This window comes from Lacerta agilis, chromosome 5 (genome assembly GCF_009819535.1).
Source record: "Lacerta agilis isolate rLacAgi1 chromosome 5, rLacAgi1.pri, whole genome shotgun sequence".
NCBI lineage: Eukaryota > Metazoa > Chordata > Lepidosauria > Squamata > Lacertidae > Lacerta > Lacerta agilis.
Genome location: NC_046316.1, coordinates 7,984,120 through 8,007,416, shown reverse-complemented (window position 1 = coordinate 8,007,416; position 23,297 = coordinate 7,984,120). Strand labels below are relative to the sequence as shown.

At 45.5% G+C, this 23,297-nt stretch overlaps 1 protein-coding gene across 4 annotated transcripts in view; it reads right to left on the bottom strand.

Moving 5' to 3' along the window:
• Positions 1-474: 474 nt before the first annotated feature.
• Positions 475-23,297, bottom strand: part of FGFRL1 (fibroblast growth factor receptor like 1) — a 164,466-nt gene continuing 141,643 nt past the window's right edge. For 3 of the 4 annotated variants that reach the window (XM_033148387.1, XM_033148391.1, XM_033148389.1), the window contains 4 exons: positions 14,566-14,646; positions 7,409-7,693; positions 3,407-3,760; positions 475-1,798 (listed from right to left, as the gene is read on the bottom strand). In XM_033148387.1, the coding sequence (XP_033004278.1) occupies positions 1,380-1,798; positions 3,407-3,760; positions 7,409-7,693; positions 14,566-14,646 (1,139 nt within the window). In that variant the 3' untranslated portion in view covers positions 475-1,379. The remainder of the gene's footprint in view (positions 1,799-3,406; positions 3,761-7,408; positions 7,694-14,565; positions 14,647-23,297) is intronic. The other variant, XM_033148390.1, reaches the window with a different exon arrangement.

Genomic DNA, 23,297 nt, shown 5'->3' with positions numbered 1-23,297 from the left:
CTTGTTGGAAAATAATCTGTGATTTCTTTTGCAAAGAACAAGATTTGCTGAACAATCTTGAGAACAAAGACAGAAAGCAACACAGGAGAAGAGCCTAGAAAAGAGGAGGAGCAGACAGCCATTGTAACAAACCAAACAAATATATGACATTCAAGATCCTAAAGTAAAGTACTCTTAAAAGCTATATTTCTTATATTTGAGAACCTAGCATCTATAACAACCTGGAAAAAAATCTTTATTTTTTTGATCAAAAATATGTATAGAAATGCCTGTTTTTGAGACAAATATCATACATTTTTTTTCTTTTAAAAAATAAATTAAATATACATGTCTTCTGTTAAAACTCTATATAGATTTTAAAAGGTTTAGATCATTGGAAAATATGGTCCAATTTTGCTGTAACCCCACCCCACCCCAAACTGAAATGAATTAAATAACAAAATGACCCCCCCCTTTCCCCTCCCTCCTCCCCCCATGCCCACAAGTGCATATTCAGCATATTCATAATTCCCTGGAGTTAATTTTTATTTGTCTTTTAACAATAGTCTTTAACTTGTTTTGTATTATCACTTGTCAGCTCAGAGGCACGCCACTATAAATCTTGAAAAAATCTGACAATCACAGACGAGGGCAGCATAATGGGATTGTGTTTCTTCCTTTCTTTCGTGTTCACAAAAGCCAGCAGTTCAATCATGATTATCCTTATTATAATTAAATATAAATATAGCGACTTGTACAACATTGTCCTTTGCTTTTGTGGCAACTGGGGGAAAGGGGAGCCAAGTCCTTTAAAAGGAAGCCCCCCCCCCCCCGGCCAAAGAGTGCCACCCATTCACAACTAGCTTGTTTATTGCTAACTACCAGGCAGCATTACACAACGTTAAATAGCAATCTCTCCCCCGGAAACCGCCACAGTGGCCTTTTTCGTCTTTTGCACTGTCACTCAAACGCTTCCGTGTCTAAGTTCTGCTTTGCCATCAGGCCTTCTCTGCGTGTGCCGAAGGAAGGAGCCGCGCTGGCCTTGGGCTTCCACAGGTGGCTGAAGGGCAGAAGCAGCGACCGAGGTTGGGGGTGGGCAGACAGGGTCAGGCCCATCTTCCTTCCCCTTCTCCCTCTGGCTTTTGAAACAGGACTTCTCCCGTTTTCCAGGGACACAAGCATCTGCCTTTGACCTTTGGGAATTCCTTCATTATTCCTTTGTCACAGTAACAGCAAACGGCAACAGCAGCAGCAGCAACAAAACCCTTTCTCCGCATTTCTCTCCAAAATTGCTTCTTCTTCTTTTTGGAATAAATGGTTTTGTTCAATTTGGTTTCTTTCCCCCTCCCCACCTTTCCGGTATAAGCCGACTCAAAGAAGGATAAACTCCGCGTAGCCTTTTAGCATTGGTAATGAATGTGCTGGTGCTGGTGAACTTTGCCTTCAATGTGCGAATGCGTATGAGTGTGGATGTCCGTGTAAATCTTTGGGTACATCTTGGAAGCCATGTTTGGGGCCAGGGCAGACCCTTGGCTCAGCAGCTGCTGCTGTTGCTGCTGCTGAGCCCCTACATATTCCTCGTAGTTTATGGAGGAGATGCAGTCTTTGTCGGGGACCTGCGGCACACAGACCCGGTCCCGGGGGTGCGGCCTGTGCATGGGGGCTGCCGCGGGAGGAGAGCATGGCTTCTTCTTGGTCTGGCAGAGCCACAGGAGGATGGTTCCAAAGATGAAGACAGCTCCAGCTGGGATTCCAATGATCACAGGCCACGGAAGGCTGCTGGCAGAGGGAGCCACCGGTGGGCTGGGTGGCTTAGGATCTGGACGGCCCATTGCATGGGAACAGAAGGAGAGAGCAAGAGAGCAAAAAGGTTAATTAGAAGCAGGCATGGGAGATTCAGATCAGATGTCAGGCACACAGAGGCTTGCACACGCTCTCCTGAATTGTGTTTTACTTGTTCAGAGAGACACATAAAGATGGTCTCCTGACACTAATAAGGCAGCTCAGAGCAGATAGAGAAATGAAGCTCCTGCCAACAATGCCACCTTCTCATCAACGCGCCAGGAATTGGGACTTGAGCTATGCGACTTAGTTATGCACTTCAGCCTAGATGCAGCTGAGCTGCAAAGGCTGGTTTTGTTCACCGCTGAATTCCGCTGCAATGCTGAGTATCTGGGCCTGCTGGACACCCAAGCAGTTCACCGGGACTAAACCTTCGGTTAACATAGAAGGAGGTTCTCAATGCTGCCTTTGCCATGTTGCTGATAAACATGGGTCACGGGGCAGCTGAATAAGGCAGAGCTGCAGCACCCCCAGTTCTGCCCCATCCCTCACCTCACCGGTCAAGACTCCACCAATCGCAACATTGCCGGAAAGGCCCGCCAGAGGAAGGAGTAATTTTTAAACCAGTAAGGGAAGGGAGAAAGCCAGGAATGATATGAGGAAACAGTCACCCCTGTGTTCCTGATTTAAGGCCTGGTAACTTTTCAAAATTTTATTGCCTTTCTTTTTTTTGTGAGTTTATCGATGAATTTCTAAAATGAAAACTTTTGGTTCTAAACTCGTCTGGCTATGTATCACATTGACTGCCTCCCCATCCTTCCCTAAGCCTGGAAGTTACTTCCCATCCTCCTCTTCTCAAATTCTAAAACACTTTTTCCCGAAGCTTCTTTTAATTAACTTAGGTGTTTGCTACGCGTTTGCACAATCAATAGAATAAGGAACGTCACAAGGAATATCCCATGTAACCACTGTTGTACCTGTGAGTACAATTTGAGGACTTTGTCAATTGGACAGATGGGAACAAGCATGTTCTGCAAGCTTTTTACCATTGCAACACCCAAGGGGTCATGTAGGGAGTTCAGTGTGCATTATAGGCTCATGTATGTGGGTGTGTCCACCAGAAAAATTAGAAAGAGGGTAAAAGTAAAGGGACCCCTGACCAATAGGTCCTGTCACGGATGACTCTTGCAGTGCTCATCTCGCTTTACTGGCCGAGGGAGCCGGCATACAGCTTCCAGGTCATGTGGCCAGCATGACTAAACCACTTCTGGCGAACCAGAACAGCGCACGGAAACGCTGTTTACCTTCCCGCCAGAGCAGTACCTATTTATGTACTTGCACATTGACGTGCTTTCAAACTGCTAGGTTGGCAGGAGCAGGGACCGAGCAACGGGAGCTCACCCCGCCGCGGGGATTCGAACTGCTGACCTTCTGATCGGCAAGCCTTAGGCTCTGTGATTTAACCCACAGCGCCACCTCAGCTTTGTCTTTTTGAAGTGGTGTTCTGTACAGGAGAGTTGAACTTGGTGTATGCTTTGCCCTAGTACTCAGCCAGCCCATTTTAACGGCCACAACAATAAACTCCAGGAACGAACGAAGGACAGGCTAGTGCTCAATAAAACAAGGGAATAACCTAGCACCTCACCTGGTAGCACTGTGAGAAATGCGCTTCGGAAGCTGTATCCCATGGTGTTTGCCCCTAAGCAGATGTACATTCCAGCATCCTCTTCCTTAGCCCTTGTGATCATGAGCTTGTTCAGGTAGGAGCCATCAGGGCGGGACCAGACCTCTCCCGTAGGCAGCACCACAAACTTCTGCCCCCCGACATCGATGGTGGAATTGTATTTGTTCTCAGTGCCATACTCCACTCTCTTCAGCCACTGAATGACAGGCTTGACGTCACTCCTCACCTTACACTGAAACGAGGTTGTCCCCCCATAGTCTACCGTTGTGTTCACAGGATGTGTCCCAGTAAGAATTGGCTTGGATCTTGTTCTCTCTGGAAGTAAGAACAAACCAAACAACTTCTTTTAATGCATTCGGAATTCTTCCTTCTGATGGACAATAATGGACTGTTAACAAAACTCTTGATCATGTATCTGTAGAAGCTTGTTGTGTGGCTTCATCCTTTCAAATTAATGAGTTTTGTTAGTTTCTTTCACACCGTTTAGGTTAGCTAACCTGAGTTCAATTTATATGAAACAGTTTGGGAGGAATTCCCACTACTGCTCTTGGGTCCTTTATGTTTTTGCAGCCTTGAAAGCCATTTTCATTTTCCTATAGTCTCTAGAATTAATTTCCCTCTGAGGAAACAGACTACATCCAGTGAAACGAGAAAAGAGCCGGCATCTCGTCAGGGTTTTCAGTTTTATTTATAAGTTATATATATTCTTGTTTAACTCGTCACATAGCTATTTAGGGGTTCTCACCCCAGATTTTTTGTATTTGAGTTTAGTTTAGTTTGGCTTTATATCCTTATAGTATCTCCATCTCGTTTCAGGGATTGTCACGGCTGAGTTCTTTATACTTTTTTGGTCACATATGCACTGAGCATACAGACTGTGGGGCTACTTTACACGTGAGGGGTTTATCTGACGACCCCCATTCATTCATTCATTCAGTCATTCATTCCTTTATAATGCTGTTAAACTGGCCATACTTGTATATGGTCCATTACCAGCAAAATCCAACACTGTCACATTTCACTTCAAAAGGGGAAACATCCCCAAAATGTGGGGAATGGTAAAAAGAAGTCGAAAGGTGAAATCACGAAGAGTCAAACCTCTACAAAACTCTTGGGAGTTGTTTAAAACCACAATGTTAGAAGCACAAGGGTCAAGAAAATGCTAGTGTGGTTAACGAGCAGTGTCAAAGTAGCTATAAGAGGCAAGAAGGCTTCCTTTAGAAAATTGAAACCTTTTCTGTTTCTGTTTAGATTAGTTTGATTTGTATTGTATTGTATTGTATTGTATTGTATTGTATTGTATTGTATTGTATTGTATTGTATTGTATTGTATTGTATTGTATTGTATTGTACTGTATTGTGAAGAGCCTTAATAAAATCTTACTACTACTAATAGAAATCTTGTCTGAATGAGAACTAAAAGGAATATAAATGTTGACAAGAGAGTCAAAGATGTGCTAAAGGAAGATAAGGAGATTACAGAGAGGATGAATGAATTCTTTGCATGTCTTCACAGTGGAAGATACAGGTCAGATCCCTGTGGCTGAACTAATTTTCACAATAAGGGAGTCTGAGGAACTCGGGCAAATATTGGTGCTGAGACACAAAGTTCTGGCCTTGTTGACAAAAGCAAAACTGACAAATTACCAGGTCCGGATGGCATCCAGCTGATAGTGCTCAAGGAACTCAATTATGAAATTCCTGGTCTTCTAACAAAAACATGCAACTTGTCTCTAAGACCAGCCTCCACATCGGAGGACAGGAAAATGGCCATCGTAACGCCAATTTCTAATAAAGGGTATCGAAAGGGGGGGGGGTGGAGCTGTAAATTGCAGGCCAGTTAGCCTAGGAAATTTGATGGGAAGTATTGTTAAAGATAAATCAGCCAACCAACCAACCAACCATATAGAAGAGCAAGCCTCACAGAAACCACATTGGCTCTGCTTCACACCCTCCCCAAGTGCCTTGCACTGCGATAATGCTGCTTGCTTGCCTGCCTGAATGAATGGAGGATGGAAAAGAATGCGCAGGACCCTGCTTTTTGCATGGCTGAAATGTGGCCTACGAAAGTAAGCATTTCATCTGTTGCCCACTTATGTTTGGTCTCTGGTTCTGCCCAACCTTGCCAGGTGGCCCCTAAAAGGTTATCCATGCAGCCCTCAGGCTGTTAAAAGGCCCCCCCCCATCCCTGCCGTAAATTATACTAACACGTTTGTGGCAGACACGAGCTGGAAAGAGTTAAATTTTGATAAGCAGGTGACAAGTGACCAGTAGCTTAGAAAGAAGGGTTAAGTGAGGAAATGGAGTAAATCCTGAACTACCCCACAGCCTTCTGCCAAAATATTAAGAAACCCTTCAAACCTTTATCTGCCTAAGTCTGGCAACTTTCATTCTTAGCCTGCCAAAGCTCATGAAAACAAAGGATATATACATCTTTGGCTTGATAAAAGCCAAGATAAATGGGGGGCAGAAGAGAACTTGTTACAAACGCTGCCTGGTTTTGATGAAGTAAAAAATGCCGCCCCTGACATTAAGATGAGGCTTGATTCATTTCCATGTCTCTGCTCCCGGTTTTAATGTAAACACATGTTTTTATTGCCTCCACAGAGCTGCCTTTTTATCATTACCAGATGCCCAGCAGGTTTGTATACTCAACACAAAACAGAATCCTGCCACATGTGCTTTTCATTCACATTTTTTACACAGAAAAGAGAGTTATCATTGAGCAGATGATTCCCTTTGGATGTGGGAATTTCCACAGCAGAACTAATTTTATTACGCCAAAAACCAAGGGGTACAAATCAGATCTATTAAATCATTGAGAGTGGTGGTGCTCACTTCAGTGGATGTGACATGGACCTACATATTGTCCAAGCAGACAATATAATAGCACTGCCATAAGGTCACATTGTGCATAGTACTGCAGGTTAGTAACTGTTATGTTCCATCCTAAGCAACACCTAGGAAAAGCACGTAGCAGATAGCAGATACCATGGGGCCCATGAGCTGTTGGACAGAACATCAGAGCTTTCCTCCTGAAGTCTCTCTTTTAGTATAATAATATTAGTCTTCTGAGTCAACACAGACTAATGTTGTAATCTTGATTTGGCACAGAAAACGAATGAGATGGAGGAGACAGTTCACAAAATCACAAGGGAAGGCAGTGATAGTGGGAACGTGGGAATGATCTAATCACCCACAAGCCTTACATTTCCAATAATTCAAGTGATGAGATTCTACCATTCCTCTTCGGTGACTTTTAGCTGCCCAAATTATTTGCATTTCTGTCAACTGAGCCCAAAACACAAAGCACTGCCGAATATGAAAAAGGAACGTTTTCCGGTGTTCCTCTACATGATGAAAATGTCTATGCGCAATTACCACCTCTTCAAATACTTTTCATTTTGACAAATTATAGCTTTCTGCTAAGAGTGAATCTCTACCCATCGACTCTCCTGACAGCAGAGTATCCGTTTAGGGTTAGTATATCTGTCCCAAGAGTTCTGCAGCTAAGATTTTGTAATCGTTTTATGGGTCCAAAATCAGGAACAGTTCCAGGCGTCCCAGGTCTTCCCAATTCCTTAGCCTCTTTTTTACAGACTCGACCCGGTCAGATAGCTGTGAAAAGTTCTGATTAGTTTCGTTCTACATTTCCGGTCTATATCTGAGCCAATAAAACTTATCTCTTTGCACACACTACCTCTTTGCATGTTGTTGGGTCCACTACAGTATTTACATCACAAAGAGGTGTAGAGTTTGGGGACCATCATTGTATGCGTTTCATTTCTGAGTCTTAAGCCTGGAAGCAAACCCATCTGATTTAAGTGGGACTTACATCCAGGTCAGGATCATAGCTGTCAACTTTTCCCTTTTATTGCGAGGAATCCTATTCGGAAAAATGGAATTTCCCTTTTTTAAAAAGGGAAAAGTCGGCAGCTATGGTCAGGATGCTTCAGTACTTACGTATCACTTCAACTTTGTACGTAGCATTGATTTCCCCAATTCTGTTGAATACTCGGCAGGTGTACTTCCCGCTGTCCTCTGGCTTCAGGTTCTTCAAATTCAGTGTCCACTTCTTCCTTTTGTTCTCACCCATCGCCTGCGGCATTAGAGGCTTGTTGTCTTTTAACCAGCTGATCTCAGGTCGAGGATTCCCGCTAGCCATGCATTTCAAGCGGACCGAACTCCCGACAGGTCGGGCAATCACTCTCCTCCTCATCTTGGCCGGCTGAGTGAACCGAGGGCGAGCTGCAAAGGGAAGAAAGGTATCAAGGGGAGGAAGAAAACTGCCAAAACGGTATTCAGCGAACCAGAGGGTTATGCCCATAATCAACGAAAGCCAAATCTATTAAGGCACTAAGCTACACAGGTGATGCGGCGTCCTCCAGTACAGCATCCCACAAACCTTACAGTTCTTTAATGCTAGCGTTCGGGAACCTTCCAAAACCATCCACACAGGGAAGAATCCGAAGCACACAGAACAATAGTATGAGATAGGTACTGTATTAATTATTGTTATACATGTGCACATTGCATTTTACCAAGTTCCTGTTTATCGCAGCTTCTTTCTCCTAACAAGAATTATAGGCCAAGTACCAAGCTTGCTTTGCAAAGCATTCAATTTGTCTGAGCTGCCTCACAGAATCGTGTGTGTGTGTGTGTGTGTGTGTGTGTGTGAGAGAGAGAGAGAGAGAGAGATATTGTATCAAAGCTTTTTCAAAGAAAGCTAATAAAAACCCATGGACTACCTTTACCCTTCTCAAAAATCTATCTGTGACACTCCAGATCCATTTCAATCAGGGTTTAGGCCTGGTTTTGGTATGGAAAATTCCTTGGCCAACCTGTATGATGGCCTCTGTTGGGAGAGAGACAGGGACCGTGTGCCCCTGTTAATTCTTCCTGATATCTAAGCAGCCTTCGGTACCATCGACCATGGCATTCTTCTGAAGTGACTGTCCAAGCTGGGTTGGGTGGCACCAATCCAGTTCTACCTGGGTTATTTTCAGAGGGTGGTGCCGTGAGGTTTGCTTTTACCCCCCCCCTCCCCAATGCTTTTTTAACACCTACATGAAACCGGTGAGTGGGGTCATCTGGAGTTGGAGAGTTAGTTGTCAACAATACGCTGGTGACATAGAGCTCTTCTTTGCACCTGCCATCTTATAACATAAGTGCTCTTAAAATTAAATACTCTGAATGTACTAATTTCAATTATTGATGTCAGGGAACTGTTCCCAGCTCAGCGCAGGGTGGTGGAAGGGCTTTTGTGCTGCAGCGATGCCTCGACTGGGGAAGGGGAGGCGGTTCAGGGAACTGGCAGCCAAGGTTCTGGGGATTTTAGAGAGACCTCACACCCCGCTGGCGCAGAGGAAGGCATGCCACTTCCGTCCCCCCAAATGCGCAGAGGGGTGCCACGTAGAGAAAGAAGGAGGGGATTTCGTGTCCCAAGACTCTTATGCTGGGGGAGAAACCGGAAAAGGGCACTCCCGGATTCTGCTGATGGATGAGATAGACGTGATTTGTTAGCTCTGCACTGTAAATAGTTTTGCACAATAAAACCATTAAAAGGAAGCTACGGAGTTCGGCTGGTCACTCATGAGCAATTAACTGAGGACCTTACAATTGAGATACATTGATATGTGTGCATTCTATAAATGTAAAGGTAAAGGACCCCTGGAAGGTTAAGTCCAGTCAAAGGCGATTATGAGGTGCAGCGCTCATCTTGCTTTGGGCCAAGGGAGCCGGCGTTTGTCCACAGACAGCTTTCCGGGTCATCTTGCTTCTGGCGCAATGGGACACTGTGACGGAAACCAGAGTGCATATGTAGAGTGCGCCTTCCCGCCACAGCGATACCTATTTATCTACTTGAACTGGCGTGCTTTCGAACTGCTAGGTTGGCAGGGGCTGGGACGGAACAACGGGAGCTCATCCCGTCACGAGGATTTGAACTGCCGACCTTCCGATTGGCAAGCCCAAGAGGCTCAGTGGTTTAGACCACAGCGCCACCTGTTTCCCTACACATTGACACCTCACTGGATCACTTATTTTACAAAGATGGGCTGAAAAATTTAGAATGAATAGATGAACGGATCTTTTCCTGATCAATAAAGCAATCCATAAGCGTGGGCTGCAGGGGATAGGTGGACAATGCCAAGTTCATTCCCACAGGGGCTTCTGGCGATTCCAGCATGCAGCTGGGCAAATGTAATCTGCCTACATGCAGGGGGCAGATTGGAGACAGATATGCCCTCCTCCCAGCCATTCTTCCTTATCTTCAGGCCAAACAGCAAAACAGAGTGTGGCGGCTCCTCTTTCCCAACACACAACGTGGAAACGGAAAGGATATGCGTAGCTCTCACTATGTGAGCAGGCTTTAGAGTGCAGGCTTCCCCTCACAACCCCTTCTCCATTCCCCCTCCTGTTCAGCCTGTCCATCTATTCTCACACCACTGACCTCATATTTCGGATACATTTGATGGGGGAATCCAGCTCAAACATCTCCCTTATGTACATTGTACCTCCAGGAACATTTTTAGCCAGAGCAGCAAGTGCCCCCTTCTCTACCCCCACCCTGACATTCTGGGTCTCGGCCACGTCAGGATATTTTATTTCAAACTCTTTCTTTCGCAGCACAGAAATGCTTTTGCTCCCTGCTCATGGGCTTTCATGTGTAACCTAATGAACGGGAGTGACTCCGGCATTCAGCGACCTAGCAGACAGCTGGAGTGACAAGTGTGATATCCTAGCTCATTCTGTAGGGACTGGTGTGTAAATGTGTAGGTATTCCCCAGATCATCTCCCTGAAAGCGGGAGGCATCCCTTGCAGCGAAAACAATCGCGCTCCATGCGAGCTTCAAAAGACAACCCCCGTTTGTCAGCAGAGCTATTAGATGTCTGAGCACCACCACACCAGCCACTTCCACAGCACTTGGCCACTGTGGATCTGGAAGGCAAAAATCCCAGCCCTGTTAAAGCAACTGTTAAGGAAAACGTCCTAAGGAAAAAGAGGTAAAAAACTGCTTTTGGAGAGCACTGCATCGACTCAGTCTCAGTCTAGCGCCATTCCTTTCACTTCTAGTCTATCAATGTACCTTGCCACAAACCGGTGTCATTTTGAGGCATTTGCTCCTTGATTCATTCTGATTTGCCATGCTGCTTTTATTGCAATTGCTACTGTAATTATCTGTATGCATTGTGTGTGTGTGTGTGTGTGTGTGTGTGTGTGTGTGTGTGTGTTTTTAAGCCTTTACACGTTCAGGCAAACACTTGAACATGCTTTATTTGATATGCGAATGCCTAATTGCAGTTGATGCATCTGGGTTGTTGTTGTTCAGTCGTTCAGTCGTGTCCGAATCTTCGTGACCCCATGGACCAGAGCACGCCAGGCACGCCTATCCTTCACTGCCTCCCGCAGTTTGGCCAAACTCATGCCAGTCGCTTCGAGAACACTGTCCAACCATCTCATCCTCTGTCGTCCCCTTCTCCTTGTGCCCTCCATCTTTCCCAACATCAGGGTCCTTTCTAGGGAGTCTTCTCTTCTCATGAGGTGGCCAAAGTACTGGAGCCTCAACTTCAGGATCTGTCCTTCTAGTGAGCACTCAGGGCTGATTTCTTTGAGAATGGATAGGTTTGATCTTCTTGCAGTCCATGGGACTCTCAAGAGTCTCCTCCAGCACCATAATTCAAAAGCATCAATTCTTCGGCGATCAGCCTTCTTGATGCATCTGGGTACACACTGATATTTTTTAGCTAAGTAGCAATCTCAATATCCCCTGTTCACCACCAGGACTGTGGCACAAGGAGGCGGGACTAACTCTTTCCCATGTGTTGCATGTTGCAGCCCCACTGAAAATGGCTCTGTCTGAAGCTGCTATTGCTGTCAAAAGAAGCTCCCCTCCCACGGCAAATAGCACAGAGAAAAGGGTTAGTCCCAGCCCCATATCCCTTGCCCTGATCCCAATCAGTGCTATTTAACAACAGCAAATACAGTCGCACCTTGGGTTACGTACGCTCCGGGTTGCGTACTTTTCAGGTTACGAACTCCGCTAACCCAGATATACAACCCGGCACACGCGCAGAGTGTTTTCCGCGGTTTTTCGGTCTGCGCATGCGCAGAACGAATTGTTCAGGTTACGTCCTTTTCAGGTTACATACTGTAACCTGGAACGGATTAAGCACGTAACCCGGGGTACCACTGTATGCATTTTGGAGCCAAACTAAGCAATGCATGGAAATATTGTGGTTTGCCTAAAGCCACTCAGCAAGATTCTTTCCTAAACAGAGATTTTAACGTGGATTTCCAGTGCCCAAACCCAACCATTTAGCCACTGAGTACACTGTCAAGGCAGTGGAGAAGCGGTGCCATTTCTGAGATGCTTAATCTACCCTCTAAAGATAGATTAGGAAGCATGCTAAGTCAGCACGCTTTTCATGATTCTGTCCATGAGATCTATTTGCTGAGTATGACTAAAGGTAAAGGTAAAGGGACCCCTGACCATTAGGTCCAGTTGTGTCCGACTCTGGGGTTGCGGCGCTCATCTCGCGTTAATGGCCGAGGGAGCCGGTGTACAACTTCTGGGTCATGTGGCCAGCATGACAAAGCCGCTTCTGGCGAACTAGAGCAGCGCACGGAAACACCGTTTACCTTCCCGCCGGTGCGGTATCTATTTATCTACTTGCACTTTGATGTGCTTTCAAACTGCTAGGTGGGCAGGAGCTGGGACCGAGCAACGGGAGCTCACCCCGTCGCGGGGATTTGAACCACCGACCTTCTGATCAGCAACCCCTAGGCTCTGTGGTTTAACCCACAGTGCCACCTACCAAACAACTCTGGGGTGCCCAATTCAGAAACATTTCTAGGCTTAAGTCTAATTAAAAAGGCAGTGATAAGTGTTTACATACATGACCTGGAAGTTAAATAGAAAGGGGAGAGATGGGAATTACCACATGTCTCATCAATATTTGCAGTCCCTAATATTTTTTGGTGGGTGGTTAGGGGAGGTTGAGTCTACACTGGTTTATCCTGCATGTTTGTTCCATATGTTACCTTCTTTCCTTCAAAGTAACTCTAAAAACCCAGGCTTTATGATAAAGCTACAGTACAATGAAATCCCGAGAACAGGTAGCTCTGAAATAGCTAACCTTGCTTACTTAGTGTTGGCTCCAATATGTTATCCATGGTCTGCCTCCTCCTGTCTTCCCCTCATTTCTGTCCCAGGCATTTAGTTCACACAAGTGCTCATCTTGTTTGCAACAATCAGAAAGGAAAGCAATACTTTTGGAGTGTAGTTGCTTGTGCTCTCTCTCTCTCTCTCTCTCTCTCTCTCTCTCTCTCTCTCTCTTCCTCTCCCTCTCTCTCTCTCTGAAACAGGTAAAGTGATTACCTGTCTCACCTAAGCTGCTCTCCATTTCTCTGCATGTTACACTGAAGCCAGATCAAACAGTTGTGAAATTTCTCCCCCAGAAAAAAAAAATGGAATGCAAATGGGGGTGGAGGAAAGAAAGGGTGCCAAGTTAACAAAGGAGAAAGAAAGAAAGAAAGAAAGAAAGAAAGAAAGAAAGAAAGAAAGAAAGAAAGAAAGAAAGGCAATGAAAGGGGGGGTATCTTTCTTTTCTGTAAACACCTGCTCTAAAATCTGTGTAATTTGCTGAAGCTTTGCTAGCTAGACCAAAAGGGTCAAAGGATTTTTGTACAAAGCACCTCATATTTCATGTTCTTTTTTCAAGGGTCCCACTACACATCCCTGGGAGTTTGCTTTGTAATCCAGAACGCGGCAGCCAGGCTGGTGACTGGGAGTGGCCGCCGGGACCATACAACACCGGTCCTAAAGGAACTTCACTGGCTCCCAGTACAGTGATACCTCGGGTTACAGACGCTTCAGGTTGCAGGCGCTTCAGGTTACAGACTCCGCTAACCCAGAAATAACGCTCCAGGTTAAGAACTTTGCTTCAGGATAAGAACAGAAATCGTGCTCTGGCGGCGCAGCGGCAGGCCCCATTAGCTAAAGTGGTGCTTCAGGTTAGGAACAGTTTCAGGTTAAGAACGGACCTCCGGAACGAATTAAGTACGTAACCAGAGGTACCACTGTATGTTTCCGAGCAAAATTCAAAGTGTTGGTGCTGACCTAAATGGCCTTGGCCCAGTGTACCTGAACGAGCGTCTTTACCCATTGTTCAGCCAAGATCATGTGAAGCCAAATAATTTAAACAACTAAAAGGTGCTGTGTGCCAACATGGTAGGCTATATGGGTTTCCTGACTATCTGTTAGATCCCTGTATATAAGCAAAATATGTGACAAAAGCAAAGGGTAACATTTAGAAATACAAAGTTGTGATTGTTTTTCTAGTTCATAGTAGCCTTGTTACATTTTATTTCTTTGGTGATTGCTCATGCCATGACTTGACTTCATAAAATCTGTTGTGCTATTTTAAATCCAAGTATTTCTAAGAGAAAACAAGACAGCAAACACAGATGCTATGTTGTGGGGTGTGTGGTAGTTCTTAGTTATCTGCAAAACCAGCTGGAGGATTTCCACTCTGCAATAGTGTCTCTCATATTTTTGTGTTGCTTTTGTGGAAAACTCAGCTGTCAGTTTGAACTGTACCAGGTATTGATTGCACACCAATTTAAACAATTACTCAGCTTAGGTAAATAGTCTCGATGTATTTGTCCCTCTGTGTTTACCTTATTACTGCACTGTATCGTGGGTTAGAAACTTCCAAGGTTGTTTAAAGAGTCATTAAACAAGACACAGAGGTGAACTGATGTTACAGGTTAAAGTGTCACAAAAATACAGATAGAAAGAAAGACCACCCTATTGCAACAATGTAGATATTTTGGCAATAAGGGTTTGAAATATGAGAATGCAGATTCTGCCAAAAATACAAGGTGCAACATGATGCTGTTAAAATGGTCAGACACTGAAATGGCCACTGTCAGAAGGAAGATTAGCATCAGCGGTACTACAATAATAAATTTTAAGTACATTTTAAAAAATGCAATATGTATTTGGCTGCAATATGTGTTTGTTCCACAGTGAAGTCCCTGTTAACTGGAACTGTGTTCTGTCTTCCTATCCTCCAGCCATAACATAGCTAGAAAAATTGAATGCTTCTTTTCTTACCCCAGAGCTTTCCAGAATGATCTTCAGATTCACTGTTGGGAACTTCAGGTGCTAGACTCTCTCTTCCTGAACTTGCATCATCTAGATTCAATGACAGGGAAAGGAGAAACAGTTTATAACATCATAAAGCTGCATCTGAACTGGAACGCAGCTGTGCTTTCGCAGGAACTGAATTAAATGGCACATTCCAACACGCTGAATATGTTTTCGCTACCTGCTGCCAGTTCAGCTTCTTTCCTGTTTTTTTAGCTTTTCAGCTGGCTACTAACATGATGGGAGATTAATTAATGCTTCCATTAATAGCGAACCAAAGCCCTTTTGTTTATGTTTACAGACTGGCGTTCCCAAGGAGGAGATGGAACTGTTTTACACTCCTTGCAAATGATGGCATAAATCAAAATTATAGCTGAGGAGGCAACTGAGACTTCTGGGAACCGGCCATATTGGAGGCAACATTTCACAGAATTCAGGAAAAAAATCCAGGAAGTGAAAAACTGCTTCATTTATTTTGACGCTTGCATGCTGCCTTTTTATAAATCTGTGCTTATTTGGGCCAATGAAACTGTTTGGGAGACCAGCAGCGGGGAAAGCTGTGGTGAGGGGAGAGCATCAGTGCTGAATGTTACTTTATTAAGGACAAAGCAGATGTTGTTGTGCTTACGAGCATTGGACAAGGTGTGGGGAGACCTCGCTTCAAATCCTTGCTCAGACATAACACTCTCTCGGTGACCCTTGGCCACTTCACCACCTTTCAGCTTGACCTACTTCAGAGGTGGTTGGGAGGATAACGTGGGGAACCATGTATGTTACCCTGAGCTCCCCAGAAATGGCAGGATGTGCATGTAATTAATTACTACCCTTATGCGCAAAAGAAAGAAGGCACCACCCCATTGTTGCCGTCCCCCTGCTCTGTTCCATCTTGGTAAGCGGGGTGGCTGCTACTGTCGTGAGGCCATCTCTGTGGCACCAACTCAGACACGCCGGCTGTTCCTGAGCCTAGTGAGCTGACTAGGTAACTGGTGCCTCAGTCTACCCTTCTGTATGTCCCACGCAAGGGCAACTCTGACAAGACCTGCGTCTTGTACTTTGTCCTTCTAAAATCAGGCTGCAATGGAGGTTCTGAAAGGAAGAACAAGCAACCAGGCGCACCCCACACCAAAGATGGATGCTCTGGAAAACGCTCCGTGCACATGCTCCCAACACAGAGCAGCAGAGTTCTGCCTACTTCACTTCTCAAAACTGGAAATTGCTTGCAGATTTACCATTGCAAGTTTCTGCATGCAGGTCGTGGACGAACTCAAAAAGAAATTTAATAAGGAACCATTCAGGGTATATTTGGAGCTATTTATTGCAGGTAGCCAGTAGCAAACCGACATGTGGCAATAATATACTGGAAACGGAGATTTTGAAAACGCAGCGCCGAGCCCTGAAATTCTACAGGGGGAGACAGTAAAAAGATCCATTAAATGCCCACAGGACTTCCTTGCAGATTTTAAGCAGAGGTTTTGTCAATTAGAACTTAATCCTGCACAGCCCTGTATAGCAAGGCTGGGCTCCCCTCTTTTGTCTCCAGCCTCATGTTACAGTATGCCCACCAGAGTGCGGCCCCCTCCCGCCCCCAACTCCACTCATGCACACCAACTAATTGGCATTCTCAGCTGCACTTGACAGGCTGCCAAGCCTTTCATGTGAACCAAATTGCTGTGAATGCGCCAGATCCTTTGAAGATCTCTGCTCGTTATCCAGCCAAATCCTCAAACTGTGGAGCTGCATGCAAGAATCAGGAAAGCTCTCCCCCCAAAAAAATAAAAATAAAAAAGTTTGAAGGATGGGCGTGGGTGAATTAAAAATGCAGATAAGGTGAATATACTGAACAGAAGGGTTTCAGAAAACATCATGGCAGGGGAAGGCCAGCATTTGGTGGAGTGGGGGAGGGACTGTGCCAGAGGTGACTGCTGAAATGCAGAGAAGGTGACCACTGTTGCTGTTGCTGAGTAAAAAAATAAAGAAATCTACAATTTAACTTTTATGCTCATTTACAGGGTGGATGGATTTAAATCACTGCAACAAGGGAACGAAATCAAATTTGATTTTGCAGCACTGTATACAGACAATTACACATATTTATTGGTTACAGTAGCAACTGAAACATAATTGGTTTGCATGCAATAGACTTTTGCACGACGTAATTGGATCAGCTTAAAGACAAGGGAGCAGTTGTCAAATTCATGGATTTATCTGTGCCTGTATGACAAGCAAGATGACTTCCTTGAAATCCCCAGAACATTTCAGAAGGTGCTCGTAGTTATTGAGAAGTGTGGTGTTTCTCCATGAAGGAAAATTTCAACACTGTTCTGTTAGTAGAGTTATCGTAACAGATTCCTAGGGAAATGAACTCAATGCAAATCTCAATCAAGTACAGTAGTTTGGGGTTTTAAAATTGGAATAAATGATGGTGGAGGTGGGATCAGCTGAATTATTCTGATAAAACACAACATTGTGTTTCCTGGATCCTACTTGTCAGCATGGGAAGGAAAACTCTGATCCCTAAACCTCTGCTGCCTTGAGGCTATACTCATTAGTGAGGAAGTCTTTTGGAGAAGAAGAGGCTAAGGAGTAAGCCCTACACAAATCTGGAGAGGAGTCCCTAAGGCGGTTGGGTGGCTCATTGTACGTCTCCTTCTAGTAACTTTTTCAACCCTTTGTTGTTCAGTCGTGTCCGACTCTTCGTGACCCCATGGACCAGAGCACGCCAGGCACGCCTATCCTTCACTGCCTCTCACAGTTTGGCCAAACTCATGTTAGTAGCTTCGAGAACACTGTCCAACCATCTCATCCTCTGTCGTCCCCTCCTCCTTGTGCCCTCCATCTTTCCCAACATCAGGGTCTTTTCCAGGGAGTCTTCTCTTCTTATGAGGTGGCCAAAGTACTGGAGCCTCAACTTCAGGATCTGCCCTTCCAGTGAGCACTCAGGGCTGATTTCTTTGAGAATGGATAGGTTTGATCTTCTTGCAGTCCATGGGACTCTCAAGAGTATCCTCCAGCACCATAATTCAAAAGCATCAATTTTTCAACCCAGCTGGTGCCAAATGCATAGCTCTGCTTTCCTTGGGACCACATCGGCAAGGCTGAGAAGGGGGTGGTCTTGTCTTCTGGGCAGCCCAGGACCTCCATACACACTGCCCAGATCTGTGCCCCAGGGAGGTTGACTTCATCCCTGGAGGAGCACCCCATTGTCTCTCGGGACAGGCAGATGCCAGCAACAACCACCACTTGTGATGGCTTAGGTAAATACTGTGTGCCCTGGGGCTGAATAATGAAGTGAATCATGGCGATTTGGAGTGAGTTTACCCTTATCCATGTTGAGCCATCAAGTCAACAAAGCATCCCGAGTTAGATCAAAGTTCCCACAAAGCTTGGTGTTGCTCTGTTTTTCTGTGCACGATGTCTCCATGTTTTTGTCTGTCTCTTGTTTCTCTACTGTAGTTCCATGGGCTTTTTCAAGAAAACAAGGTAGACCGGGAGGCTAGGCCTAGAGAGCACAGCAACTCGTCCTGGTAGATACTGCCCCTATGAGGCAGTTGTGGGGATTGAAGGCCCCTACCTTCCCACAGCTGTCTAACTTTCCTCCTCCCCTGGGTCCTTCCCAAGCAATCTGAGACTGTGCCGCTGTGCCTGTCTTTGCCCCGCCCTCTTCATACCTCTGCGGGTTCTGGGAGACGTGGGGGGAGGAGGGGAGCTGGTCACAGCAAGAAAGGGAGGACCCCCCCCCGGCTTCTTCACCAGCCTGATTCATCTCTGCCTCTTGGTCCCCCTGTTCTCCAGCCCCTACTTTTGCCTCTGCTTCTGGACTTCCCTCTGGCAGACTCTTCCTGCTCACAAAACCTGGTAACTTCTACAGCTTTTGACACCTCCTCCTTCCAAGAGCCAGTGTGGTGTAGTGGTTAACAGTGGTAGACTCATAATCTGGTGAACCGAGTTCGCTTCCCCGCTCCTCCACATGTAGCTGCTGGGTGACCTTGGGCCAGTCACACTTCTTTGAAGCCTCTCAGCCCCACTCACCTCACAGAGTGTTTGCTGTGGGGGAGGAAGGGAAAGGAGAATGTTAGCCGCTTTGAGACTCCTTCGGGTAGTGATAAAGCGGGATATCAAATCCAAACTTTTCTTCTCTTCTTCCATCTTCTCCCTTTAACCACTCGTCGTCGTCCCACCACCAACCCCCGAGCTCTGAGCCTTCTTCCCTTGAGGGCTCCACAGTTGGCATCTCCCACCACTCCTCGGGAGGCCAGCCAGTCAATGACATCATGTGGAACAAGAGGCAGAGGAAGAATGAGGCAAAGGCTAATATCTCCACATATTTAGACAAAACAACAAAAAATGCCATTCAAAAGGAGCAGCTCTCTGCCATTAAGAGATCCAGTGTTGTTTAAAGTATGAAACATTTTTAGTGGTCTTGCTTTCATGTGAAAAGTGTGTGAAATTAGGGTGCACCCTCCCTCAATTTTGTTAATATATATTTTTAAGGAAACGTAGTAGGGAATTCCATGTCCATTACACATTGTGTGAAATAATGCCAATCCAACTCATGACGGCGTCATTTTATAAAGCTGCCTCATGCTTTCCCCAAACATCATTCTTCCCATCCTCAACCCACAAAGTTAAAGAGCTCTAAAACACATTAAGCCTTCTCTACTGGGCAAATAGTCTGGTTTATTCTGAGCCACTTGAAACCCTTCACAGTTAAAACAGCACAGCAAATCTATGAGTAAAACTATGAGTCTTCGTGCATGCATTTTCCAAACCACAGTTACTACCACTTTCCCCCAGGAACTTAAAAAGATGCTGTTGCTAATATGCATCTAATTAAACTTGCGGCCTATCCTTCACTCCCTTGCTTTCAAACTGAATGTTCACTTGGATGTAAATGCAAATGTGCATTCGAATCCCTATCAAGATAAACACCTGGGAAGGGCCGTCTTTAGCATATGCGACACCAGGGGGTGCAAAGATCCGCCCAGCTCCCCCAAATTTAGTTTAGCTGTCCTCATCTTTTTTAGTGGGGAGACAACTCATTGTTGAGCTTTTTTGGGGAGCTCACCTGTAACAATGACGCAGTGGAAATAACTGCTTTCGTTTCCTGATTCGTTGGGAATATTTGACGCTATGGAGTAGCAGAGCGACGGAAGAAGGGCTTTCGCTCCATTTACCGCCGCCGATCGAGAGGGACCGGTATACAGTAGGTATACATTTGGCGCCCCCAATAACACTTTTGGCACCTCCCAGAATTTGGTGACCAGGTGCACCGCACTCTTTGAACCCCCAGGTAAAGATGGCCCTGCACCGTCCTGGATGCACACCCCAGTGTTCCACTGAAAGCAAAGTATCGCAGATAAGACAGAATCTGTGCTTAAATCTGCATTTAGATGCACATCTGGTTAGGCCCACAGAAAGCCCAACAAAACAAACCAATCTAGCAAGTTATATGCATGCAGAAGAAGGTGGATGGCCATGTGCAAAGCTCCTTAGATGGTTCGGGTGAGAAAACCCTGGGAGTGAGAACTGGTAAGAGGCATACGAAAGGGATGGGGGAAAGGGGTTATTACATGGCAAACATTCACACTTGCATGTTTTCATTACTCATTTTGGCAGCTGGGATAATGGGATGTGTTTTCAGGGTGGCATCTCAAGAGATTCCATTGATGCCCTGAATGAAACTGGTGCAATTGCCACAGTTGAGATGCCTGTATGTATCCTAGAACTTGAAGAAAAACAAACAGAGCAGATCAACCAATGTGAATTGTTGCAATAACTTTGTGCGTAACATTCAGAAACCATGTTTGCAGAATTTGTTGTTCCCCTAATACAGTGGTACCTCTGGATGCGAACGGGATCCGTTCTGGAGCCCCGTTCGCATCATGAGCAGTCCGCAACCCGCAGCGCCGCTACTGCGCACCCACGGGTTGTGATTCGGCGCTTCTGCGCATGCACGTGACGTTATTTGATGCATCTGCGCATGTGCGAACCACCGAACCCGGAAGTAACCCGTTCCAGTACTTCTGGGTTCGGCGCGTTCGTAACCCATGCCGTTCGCAACCCGCAGCGAACGCAACACGAGGTACGAAAGTTAATTGAGGTTTTTGCTTGTTTTTGGTTTGAGGCTCATGTTACATTTTCTAGCGCACTCTCTGTAGTTGGTTTCTAGTTCTTCTGCCTTTGAATTTTGAGTTTATTGCAAAACAAAGAATGGCAGATTTAGCTGCAAATGCAGGCCTTACAGAAAGGCAAACCAGCTGTCCTTTCTGGCTAGCAACAAACTTTCCATAGCTTTAGTGGCAATATAATGGAGGCACCAGCTTCTTCTTCTTTTTGCTATAGCTGAGAGGAGATTTTTCTCCCTTGAATCCCAAGTACTCATAAAGAACTCTGCTAGGAAAAGCAATAAAATTCTGCTAAACAGATAAAATTTTGACTTCCACTGAAAATTAACAGGAGAAAAGCAAAGACTCCAGAATACCCTGAGGACAAAGCTTAATACGCCAGAATTAATATTACAAAATCAATATATCTTAGTTGAATCCCATGTGCAAATTAGAAGAGAATTTTTTGGGGGGTGGGGGTTGAGAGGACAGTAGAAGTCCCTGTCCTTGTTGAAAGAATGTGTGTTGGTGAGGTGAAGGTCAACCAGATCCTTCTCCTTGCCCCAAATCCTCCTACAGCCATACTTTCTATGGAAAAGACAGCAGGTGAATTGCCTGGAATCATCTGATGGATTGCTTGGCTTGGTCTTAGAGCAACTGTGCTGGTGTTGTGTACTGTACTTCATATGTGAACATCCTAGTCCATCCACATCTTAGACCTCAGCTAGCTAAACATGTTCAACTGGCCTTGTAGCCATAAGAAATCGATGTGTGCTCATCTCTGGTGCGACAGGAGAGTAGGCAAGCAGAAGGTTAACTTTTCCAGTAGTAGTGTATGGGCCAGGTGTCTAAAAATGGGGTGGTCATTGCCATCTGAGGTGAACAGATAATGTCGACTTGGAGGAACATATTAAAATTATCAGTCTTGTTGGCCGTCAATAAGGAGTAGCTTTAAGATGGTACTGAGCACTCCATTTAGAGGTCTACATATTTGGAAGGCAGGATGCTGACTGGAGTAGCACTACTGATTTACACCAGGAATGCTACCTCAACAGAGATATGATTGATCAGTGACAGGCAGCAGGCTTAATGAAGAAACTTTTAGTATATATTACACACACTTTATCCTCTATGAACACATACCACACTTTGGTCTTTATGGACAATTTTATCCACAATTAAAATCAAAAGCACAGTGGAACCTCTACCTGCGACTATAATCCGTTCCGGAGGTCCGCCCAGAGGTCGAAATGGGTTGCTGGGAGAGGCGCCGCTGTGTGCAGGCGCGGGCGGTGATTGCCCGCTTCTGCGCATGTACGAACAGCGACTGCCGCTCCTGCGCATGCGCGAACAGCGGCAAACCCGCCAGTTACTTCTGGGTTTACTACGGACGTTGGGCGAAATGGACGCAAGCGGAGGCGGGTGTAAGAAGAGTTTTGACTGTAACATCTGTTCTGCATCTTTTCAGCCATGCTTCCAAAAGTTGTTTCACTACATTATGAATATTCTCTAGTCATTAAATTTGAGCACTCCTGGGCCTAAATTAAGCAAAATATGTGAAGCATATAGACTCAAAATGGATATTAGTATTATTAGTATTATTATACATAATTAAGCACATATATACGTGTGTGGGAGAAAATTACTCATTGCCACTGGCCAATGTGGCTTCTTACCAGGGTCACAGGCTATCAAAGAAAGCTTATGGTTTAATTCATTCATTCTGGAGGATACAGCGACAAAGCCAGGAATCCCGATGCCACTTCTGGAGGCGAGAAGACTCCCAAGTTTGAGGGCAGCAAAGAAAGAAAGAAAGAAACCCCCCTATGAAGAATAGCAGAGGAGATTCCAAAGGAGTCCCTAACTAACCCTGCTCTGGAGGAGATTGTGCAAAAACGCCCAAGGGAATATCGTTAAGAATAGCTCTGCCTGCACTTTTGCTTGCTGACCAGAAGAGGACCTCATCCTGGAACAATCTGCTGCAGGACACTCCACACGTGGAAGGGGACAAAGGAGATCAATTCTGTAATACAACTCTTGGCCAACTCCCAAGAGACTGCGATCTACTCACAGAGTTAAAAACTGGCAGCGATCTAGGTCAAAGTTGTTGAGCTTTTTTTATTTTAGGGAGGAGGAAGTTGTTGAGCTTCTTCGGGAGAAGCCGGTGATCTACCGGTGATCTACCACAGACATCCATCTACCTACTGGACATGCCTGCTGTAATGCCTTATGCAAATGGGTGGAGTGGCCCATGTAGCTGTTGATGTACCGATACGGGAGCTCTGGTCTTCAGTACAGCAGTGATGGCGCACCTGAGTGCGGGCCTTTACTTTCTCCCGTATCAGCTAATGGCTGCCATTCACTCCTATGGGGAAAAGGAACACACTGCACTTAACAGTATTGCAGCTGGAGCAAAACCTACCCCTTACTGGCCCAGGCCCACTGAGAGGGGTCCTGCAAGGAGATCTCACGCACATCTGAGCATGGGGCACCCAGAAACATGCTTCAGCAGGGGTCTCTATAGGCAGTCCCTCCAAGATGCACAAGCACCATCTGCAGACCCTCCAAGTGTCCCTATTTTCCAGAGACAGTCCC